Source organism: Garra rufa, chromosome 10 (assembly GCF_049309525.1).
Source record: "Garra rufa chromosome 10, GarRuf1.0, whole genome shotgun sequence".
In the NCBI taxonomy this organism is placed as follows: Eukaryota; Metazoa; Chordata; class Actinopteri; order Cypriniformes; family Cyprinidae; genus Garra; species Garra rufa.
In genome coordinates this window covers 49,493,745-49,503,682 of record NC_133370.1, presented here as the reverse complement: position 1 = coordinate 49,503,682, position 9,938 = coordinate 49,493,745, and the positions used below count along the sequence as shown (strand labels likewise).

The following is a 9,938-nucleotide window of genomic DNA, read 5'->3' as shown; positions in this document are numbered from 1 at the left end:
CAACACTACACAATTTTACACACTACACTCTTAAAAATAAAGGTGCTTCACCATTTCATAAAGAACCTTTAACATCTGAAGAACCTCTCTGTTTCACAAAAGGTTATTTCTGGTGAAAGCAGGTTCTTCAGATTATAAAAAGGTAAGAAAAGATGGATCTTTGACTGAATGGTTCTTTGTGCAACCAAAAATGTTTTTTCTGTGGCATCGCTTGAAGAACCTTTTGAAGCACCTTTATTTTTAAGAGTGTAAAGCACAATAAATTGATCAGATTTGATTAGATTTCTGCCTGCTCTCTTTTTGGTTTAAGAAGCATGTTTTTAACAGCCAAATGTGGTTAATGACACATAGTGACACAAGAAGCTGACACAGAGGACACATCAAATCCTGATGAAATCCAGATTTGCAGAATTTCCAACATTTTTATGAACAGACATTTATCACCAGTCTTTCATTAAAACAAAAGCTCAAGGATCTGAACTGTTAGAAGCTCACATCTGACCATTTGAATGTATTAGTTTTGTAATATAAAGAGTAACTTTTTTTTTCTTTAGGTTAAAATATATTGTTAACAAACCTTCCAACCTCTGTTTAACAACAAAAATGAATGATGCTTTCTAAGGTTTAATGCATTATAGGCAGTTTGCTTCAAAATCATAGGGTATTGAACAGCAGGGATATTTAAAAATATTAAAATCAGGGTGTAGTGTACACACCAACAGCATAATGCATATTTATCCAAATATATTTCCCCTTTTGTTGCATGTTTTTATTAATGTTGTAAAGCTAAATAAAGTATATTGAGATGAGGCAGACTAAATAAAGTCCAGGTAATGTGGACTCCAATAGTGTGCAACAGCCCAGTAGACGGCGGCATTCAGTCGGTTTGTGAATCGCCAACAAACCAAAGAAGAACAACACGATTCTAAAAGAAGCGGCGCATCTGACATCTACTAAATCTAACAAACACACTTTAAAGTCTAGACAGCTGTGTGTGCACCTGAACTGCACCAAAGAAATATGAGACCTGGGATACAATGCAATAATTGCGTGTTCTCATTGTTTGCAAATAAGCAGGAGTCACTCCAGATCGTTTCTGTCTAGTCAGTCCATCTTTTTGCAGCTCAGACATACTGTCATAATAATGGAGATCATTAAAGTGAAAAGTGAAGATATGAGTTATTCAGAGCCATGCGGAGTGAAAGATGAAGATACAGAGAAACCAAGAGGTTGGTGATCATTCTTCATTTGTTTATTAATCACTGCTGTCAAGGTACAAATACGTATTTTTAGAGCGTTTGCTCTATCATTTTAACATTATAACAATAATTTAGAAAAGTTATTTTTGCGTTATCTGTGGTTCTATGGTTGATGGGGTGAAAACTGCCATTTTTAGCCCTCTACAAAATAATGGATAACGCTCCCCTAACGTTCCCATAATGTTTCTATTTGGTTATTTTTTTGGGAACCAAATCCAAAAACCAAATCCTTGGTTCTCTTTCTAATAACCAATACAGAAGATTACTTTTAGTTTATTTTTTTAATAACCTACAGAAAACGTTCCCAGAACATTCCCTGAAGGTTATTTTTAGGTTTAATTTTTATAACCTACAAAAAAAAAACGTTCCCAGAATGTTCCCTGCAGGTTATTTTTAGGTTTAGGTTCCCATTTGGTTATTTTTTGGGAACCAAATGAGAACGTTGTAGGTTCTCTTTCTAATAACCAATAGAAAACGTTCCCAGAATGTTCCCTGTAGGTTATTTTTTGGTTAAATTTTATAACCTAAAAAGAACCTTCCCGGAACGTTCCCTGAGGGTTATTTTGAAGTTTTAGTTTCATAACCTACAGAGAACGCTCCCTGCAGGTTATTTTTAAGTTTAGGTTCCCATTTGGTTATTTTTTTGAGAACCAAATGAGGACGTTCCAGGAACATTCCCTGTAGGTTCTCTTTCAAATAACCAATCAAAACATTCCCTGCAGGTTATTTTTTGGTTTAATTTTATAACCTAAAACAAACGTTCCCAGAATGTTCCCTGCAGGTTATTTTTTAGTAGTCATAACCATGTAAACTAATTAAAACTTTGCAGATGATTCTAATGCTCAAATGTTTATTTTTTTTTATCATAAACTATTTTTGCAGAATTGCATGTCTGAAATAAGCTTTTAATAAAGTGGTCAAATCGTATTATAATGATAATATAATTTCAATTTTAAAGCTATAAATAAGCCAAGGTTAACCATCTGAAAATCATATATAATATAGCATATATAGCATTTTATGAAAATGGAGATTTTTGGCCAAACCATTTAGAAGTTATAAGCTAAAATAGGCATTTTCATATCTCCTGACCACTAGGTGGCACTGTGCTGAAATACTGCAGGTACCCTCAGGTCATGTTTGTTATAAAACAGAGTTTGGTCTCAAAACACCAAACTGTTTCAGAGATATGGCCTCACATATGGCCACACATTGCATGGTTGTCGTAGAATTTGTTTGTGCGTTATTCGAAAACGGTTTGAGTAATCAACTTCAATTCCATAACTTTTTGCCATCATGGTCTGAAGATAATCTGAGCCAATTTTGGTGAAAATCAGACAAACTGTCTAGGAGGAGTTCGAAAAGTAGTTTTTTCAAACAATAAAAAAACAAAAAAAAAAACAAAGAGAAAACATTATGATTTTTGAATTTTGGTGTTCGCTCGACTTGACATGACCCCTAAAAAAACATCCAGGTGTCTAAATTACATTTTACAAAAGGTGGCCCACTTTACCTGAGTTTACCCTATATACTACCTTTGTGTCTGCATACAGGAGAACAATGTGATCTGTTTGGAGCTCTGCTGCAATAAGTGGTACAAAAATTGACCAATCAAGTCCTAAGTTATGTGCTCTTATTCAATAAGAAGTGCTGCTTGTATTTGTTTTTCCTTTTAAGTTTCTATGTGTTTTACTTAAATTTTGTTGGATTTAGTATTGCATTAAAAATTGAAAATGTTCTGCTGACATACTTTACTTGGATTTATTCATCTTAAAAACCTGTTTTAAGACTTTTATAGTCACTATAAATGAAGACCAGATGCTTCTAATAATTTTCCAGCAAAAGTCTGCATGTATTTGGTTAATTCCCACTAAGATTTCCAATTATAAGAACAAAATATTATTATTAGTAGAAATATTATTCCATTTCTTGGAAAAGATTTTGACTGTTTGTTTTGTTCTCATTGTAGATTTGATGGAGGTGAAGGAAGAACCGAATGGGCTTGATGAGAAGCACCATTACTATCAGAATTCCTCTGTTTGCAATTCTGCAGAAAAACCTTTTAGTTTCTCACAGAGTGATGAGCATGTGAACCAAGAAAAGACCAAAGGAAAACAAGCCAAACGTTCATTCACCTGCCCCGAGTGCCAAAGGAGTTTCACACGTAAAGAAAGGCTCAATACACACATGAGGATTCACAGCGGAGAGAAACCGTTCACATGTCCTCAGTGCGGAAAGACTTTCAGAGATAAAAAAATCCTTCAGACTCACATTAGAGTTCACACCGGAGAGAAACCCTTCACCTGCCCTCAGTGCGGAAAAGGTTTCAGACAAAAAACAAACCTGAACGCTCACATGTGGAATCACAATGGAGAAAAGCCCTTTGCATGTCATCTGTGTGGAAAGAGATTCACATGCAAAGGAAACCTTAATATGCACATGCGAATTCACACCGGAGAGAAGCCGTTCACATGCCATCAATGTGGACTGAGTTTCAAAGAGAAAAACATCCTTGAGAATCACATACGAATTCACACCGGAGAGAAACCCTTCACGTGTCTTCAGTGCGGGCAGAGCTTCAGACAGAAAGGCAACCTGAAGATGCACATGAGGATTCACACTCGAGAAACGCAGTTCATCTGTCATCACTGTGGAAATACTTTCAAATATAAAGCGAGTTTGAAGTCGCACATGCAGATCCACTCCAGCGAGAAGCCTTTTACGTGCGTTCAGTGCGGGAAGAGTTTTTCTCAGAAAGCACAGCTTAAGATTCACAGCGTAGTTCACACTGGAGAAAGGCCTTTCTTGTGTCAGCACTGCGGGAAGAGCTTCAAACGGAGAGCCAACTTGAACGTTCACATGCGGGTTCACACCGGAGAGAAGCCTTACATGTGCCATCAGTGTGGAAGGAGGTTCTCGCAGGTCGTCGGCCTCAAAACCCATCCGTGTTTGGGATCGCCGTCGATCCTGAAAGTGAAAGCTCACGTTTGCTCTGAGTGCGGTAAAGCCTTCACTAGAGCCGCTCATCTGACAATGCACCAGAGAATCCACTCTGGAGAAAAACCCTACAAGTGTTCATTCTGCGTGAAGAGCTTCGCGGAGCCTGGAAACCTGAAAAAACACGAGCGGATTCACACCGCAGAGAAGACTTATCCCTGCGCTTCATGTGGGAGGACTTTTGATACATTAAGAAATCTACGGACTCATAAAAAAACCCTCTGCTCACTGGCCAAAGAAATAGACACCATGTAAATGTACACTAGTAAATTTAAAGGAATAGTACACATACAAAAATGTACATTTGCCTATATATGCTCACCCTCAGGGCCATCCGAGTTTCTTCATCAGATTTGGAGAAATGTCATTCCATCTCTAGCTGCGTTTCCGTTAGCCTTTAAATTGAAATTGCGAACTGAAAATACCCCTAATGGAAATGCGTCAATTGCGCAAAAACTCCCATATATCGCAAAAAAGTTTTTATGCTTGCATGAGGTGGTTTTTCAGGCAATTCGAAAAAGGAATATTTCGCAAAACAGCAATGGATTTTTACATTTACAGGTCACATTCAATAAAGTATAGCCAAAATCCCACAAAAATCCGTTGCCATGACTTATCGCAAGAGGAAAAATGATGTTTCAGTCGCATAACATCGGTTAATGGAAATGCAGTCATTTTGCAATTCTTTTCAATCATAATTTATAAAATGGCGCCAAAGTTTTGCGCAAATCTGTAATGGTAACGTGCATACTGTCTCACCAATGGATCCTCTGCAGTGAATGGGTGCCGTCAGAATGAGAGTCCAAACAGCTGATAAAAACATCACAATAATCCACAGCACTCCAGTCCATCAGTTAACATCTTGAGAAGCCAAAAAGTGAAACAAATCATTAAGATGTTTTTAACTAAAATCTATAATCTATAACTAAAGTCTATAATTCATAATAATGCTTGGTTTGGACTCTCGTTCAGACGGCACCCATTCGCTGCAGACGATCAGTTGGTGAGGAAGTGATGGAAAGACACATTTCTACAAATCTAATGAAGAAACAAAACTCACTATATCTTGGATGGTCTGTGGGTGTGGACATTTCCAGCTAATTTTTGGGCAAACTAGTAAATATGATGCATATTTGACCAGTCATATGTAAATGACACTGAATAAATAAAATGAAAAAGCATTTATTGAAATGTATGCATGACTGACAAATATGCGTCACATTAAAGGATTAGTTCACTTTCAGTACAAAAATTTACAGATAATGTACCTTTTGTCATCCAAGATGTTCATGTCTGTCCTTCTTCAGTCGTGAAGAAATTATGTTTTTTCAGGAAAACATTCTCTCCATATAGTGGAGTTCTATGGTGCCCCCGAGTTTATACCTTAACTCTATTGACCCGGGTTACACAGACTACACATGTGCATTTGAGGTTAAAAAGTATATAAATTGTATTTGTTTAGAAAATAACAGATCATTTCACTTGATAAGACCCTTCTTCCTCGGCTGGGATCGTTTAGAGCTCTTTGAAGCTGCATTTAAACTGTATAAACTCAGGGGCACCATACATATCCATTATATAGAGAGAAATCCTGAAATGTTTTCCTCAAAAAAACAAATTCTTTAAGACTGAAGAAAGAAAGACACGAACATCTTGGATGGCAAGGGGTGAGTACATTATCTGTAACTTTTTGTTCTGGAAGTGTTAATAATCAAAATGGATGAACATTTGATATGCAAACGCATAAATCTTACATTTTGGTCTAAATATGAATGTTTGTTCCGAAGTCTTTGGGAAGAGCAATAGTGTCAACACTGATATTATTTCCATTTAATACCATTTTGTTAAACCAAGCTGTTGAATAGTGTTGTAAACACTACATATAACACTCAAATATATAGAAAACTCTCTTGTTTAACAGTTAACTCTGACAAAGGTGAAAAGCACATTCCAGTTTTGTCATTGTGTGCTTTGCAGTAAGCTTCTTTGGGCATGTGCTGGCTATTATAGATGACTACTGTACATATGTCAGTTATTTATGATTATTATCTCTCAGTATTGTAGTAGTGTTTATCATTCTAATTGTATATTATGAAATTACAAGAAATAAAATGAAGCAAAGTCTTGCACAGACTGATTTCATGAGAAAAGAACCTGTAATTTGAAATGTGATTATGAGCATTATAAAAGTTTAATATATTCTAATTAGAGTATTTTTGGACTCTGATCCAACATGTAATCAGTTACTACCAGTGTTGGGAAGGTTACTTTAGAAATGCAAAAGATTACCTAAGATACCTTATTTAAAATGTATAAATGTAAAAGTAACAATTTCAGTTACTTTATTAATGTAACTGATTACATTTGGTTACTTTTAGATTACTTTTCTAAATGCAAAATTCATTTTTCCAAATTTTCTAAAGTGTAAATCATTTTGAAACATTTAAAGCAAGCAGGGTTAACTTTCCAGTGCTACTCAACACTGATTACCATCAATATCTTTCAAAATCTTTAATCACTTGAATTAGTTAGAGGTTAAATACTGATTATAGTTGAATAGCTACTATTTTTGACACCAAATCTTTGCACAGCTATGATAGGAAACACTGCATCTACCAATGCTGTGGAAAAAATGTTTGAAATAGAGAAATAAAGCACATACACAAACCCAAAAAGGAAATAAAACAGTTATCAATCAAACATGTGTCCAAAGGGGTGTTTCATAAAATAAGTTAATAAGCCTGGCTTATTTCAGATATTCTGACTTATTGTCACTTGATTTGGCTCAAAATGTCAAAATAAGCTTTGCTTATTTGGTAAACTTGTTTTATCAAACATCCCCTGTTCTCCCTGCTGAAACACAAACAAACAGCTAAAACCAGTCTAGGCTGGTTGGCTGGTCTTAGCTGGTTTAAGCTGAAAGTAGCTGGTTTTAGCTGGTCTCCCAGTCTTGTTTTAACTGGTGGTTTACCAGCCTGACCAGCATGGCTAGGCTGGAAAAGTGGCCAAAATCCCTCTAAAACCAGTCTGCTGACCAGCTAAAACCAGCCAACCAGCCTAGGCTGCCCCCCAATCTCCTGAAACACTGATGTTTGTCATTTTAGAACAGTCAATGTAATTTAGAAAAGAAACAATTCAAATCTGTATATGTGTGAAAATAATCTAATGTAACCCCTTTGTAATGGTTAAAATTTTTGTAATTTTCAGCATTAACTACTACCCAGCATTTACAGTATCAAACCTTATTAAGGGGAATCTGAAGGTAATCTGGCAACCCAGTTTAGCGCAACATACCAGTAGACGGCGGCATTCAGTCTGTTAGCGAACTGCCAACAAACCAAAGAAGAACAACACGATAGAAGGTAATGCATCTACTAAATCTAACAAAAACACTCGTTAATTCCGCTCAAGAAATATTCGAGTTGGGATCCAGTTCAATAATATCCTCATCGATCTAAACAAGCAGGAGTAAAGGTGCGTTCACACCGGACGCGAATGAAGCGGCAAGCGCGAGTGATTTACATGTTAAGTCAATGCAAAGACGCGAATAGCCATCCTGCGGCGCGAAACGCGCGAATGAGGCGGCGCGAAACGCGCGAATAGCGCGAATGGCGCGGCGCGCATTGAGCGTTCAAGCGATTGCCGCGCCATTCGCGCGAATCGCGCGAAACGCGCGAGTTCAAAAATCTGAACTTCGGCGGAATTCCGCGCCGCGGTAACCAATCAGGAGCTTGCTCTAGTAGTGACGGAGGCAGAAATCCGAAACAACAATGGCGGACAAAATCACCGTTGCTGTCTGTGGTTCCTCGGAGCTGTACGATACATCTTTGGACTTTTGTAGAAACAGGAATAAAAGGGATCTTGCTAGGAATAAAGTGAGTGAAGAGGTCGGACAATCTGGTTAGTTTTAAAAAACGCTCTTTACTCAATTTAACCTACATATACATACATATTGAGACTACAAGCAAGCTAAAGCTGGCAAATTGAGCTCATTCACCTATTTTACAACTACTTTCCCGCTGACGAGTGGCAGAAGCCCCTCCCTTGACGCGAATTCGCGTCTGTTGTGAAGAAAATGTCACGCGCGAATGACGCGAATTTTACCGCGCGAATGGCGCGAGTAAACTCAAATGTTCAAGCGTTCAACTACGCGCGAATAGCGCGTTTTTTCCGCGCAAGTCGCGTCCGGTGTGAACGCACCATAACTCCATATGAAACTCCAGATCGTTTCTGTCTAATTAGTCCATATTTTTGCAGCTCAGACATACTGTCATAATAATGGAGATCATTAAAGTGGAAAGTGAAGACTTGAGTTATTCAGAGCCATGTGGAGTGGCAGATCAAGATACAGAGAAATCAAGAGGTTGGTGATCATTTATTAAAAACTAAGACTTTATTATTACCAAGAGCGTTTTCTCTACTCATTGAGTGTACAGGTTTATCTTGGGAAATTTTGTATAGCAAAACTACTGTCCCAAGACTTGCTAAACATCTGAACCAACTATTACATTATTTCATCAAATCATATATCATGTCTTCCATGTCAAATCCGGTTAAAATTTAGGTTTTTAGACAAATAATTAAAAAATTGCCACCCTGATGGCACACGTACATCCTGGAGATGTCTACGTGACGTCTGTATTTACATCTGCAAGACGTAGTTTGCTCACCTGGTGACGTTCTAAAACGCTTAACGTGGCTTAACGTACGTAAAAAACGACCAGGAAACCCCAAATTTCTGTCAAACCTTACTTGGAACAAACACTAACTACTATCAAAAGAACGAGCCCTTATTCCACAGATAAAGTGAATAATATCACGTTAAGCGTTTTCTCCCTATAAAACTCCATTAAGGAAAAAGCTTAACATGTTTTTTTTTTTTATAAAGGACTTCTATGGGGGGCGATCACTTTATATGCTGACTAAGAGCTCGTTATTTATTATAAGTAAATTTAACAGAAGTTTGGTCTTCCCTGGTCTCTGTTGAGGTAAGTTAAACCACGTTAAGCTGTTTCCTTATAATGGGCTTCTATGGGGGAGAAAACGCTTAACGTGATATTATTCACTTTCTCTGTGGAATAAGGGCTCGTTCTTTTGATAGTAGTTAGTGTTTGTTCCACGTAAGGTTTGACAGAATTTTTTTTTTTTTTTTTAACGTACGTTAAGCCACGTTAAGCGTTTTTCACGTTAAGCGTTTTAGAACGTCCCCTCACCTGCAGTACCTCTATTGGACGTTTCCTATCAGATGTCAAATAGACGTCTATTAGATGTCTTTAAGATATTTATAAATTAGAATGTATGTAAAACTGACGTCTGCCAGACGTTTGTACACAGATGTTTTCTAGATTAAGAGATCTTTAACAGACATCTGGCAGATGTACGTGTGCTATCATGAATCGATATTTACACGGTAATCAATTTCTTTGTAGAAGGATGTCAAAATTTTTATTTTACAATGACAAAGATATAAATGCTACTTTATATCTACTAGTTGCAGGCATGCAAGACAAAATGTATAGTCAACAATTTTTACAATAACAGATCTACCTTTCAGCTTGATGATAATGGTCCAGTCTGAGGCCAGACCTAAATCCAGTCTAAAAACCTGTGGGTCATTCCATCTCAACCCAACCAGAGGTCCCCGGCTCAAATATTTGATTTTTCCAAAAAAAAATTCTGGAT

The 9,938-nt window shown here is 37.1% G+C and overlaps 2 protein-coding genes across 2 annotated transcripts in view; both read left to right on the top strand.

Moving 5' to 3' along the window:
• The first annotated feature begins 924 nt into the window (after positions 1-924).
• LOC141343536 (uncharacterized) lies at positions 925-6,382 on the top strand. Its single transcript, XM_073848102.1, has 2 exons — positions 925-1,229; positions 3,229-6,382. The coding sequence occupies exons 1-2, from the start codon at positions 1,145-1,147 to the stop codon at positions 4,509-4,511; spliced, it is 1,368 nt and encodes a 455-aa protein (XP_073704203.1). The 5' UTR covers positions 925-1,144; the 3' UTR covers positions 4,512-6,382.
• A 1,387-nt stretch (positions 6,383-7,769) lies between these two features.
• LOC141343535 (uncharacterized) overlaps positions 7,770-9,938 on the top strand; it is a 6,849-nt gene continuing 4,680 nt past the window's right edge. The window contains exon 1 of the mRNA XM_073848100.1: positions 7,770-8,619. Coding sequence (XP_073704201.1) covers positions 8,535-8,619 — 85 coding nt within the window. The 5' untranslated portion in view covers positions 7,770-8,534. The remainder of the gene's footprint in view (positions 8,620-9,938) is intronic.

Coding starts and splice junctions, on each gene's coding strand:
- LOC141343536 (XM_073848102.1), top strand. CDS start 1,145: ATGGAGATCATTAAAGTGAAAAGTGAAGATATGAGTTATTCAGAGCCA. Junction 1,230..3,228: donor AGATACAGAGAAACCAAGAG/GTTGGTGATCAT, acceptor TTCTCATTGTAG/ATTTGATGGAGGTGAAGGAA.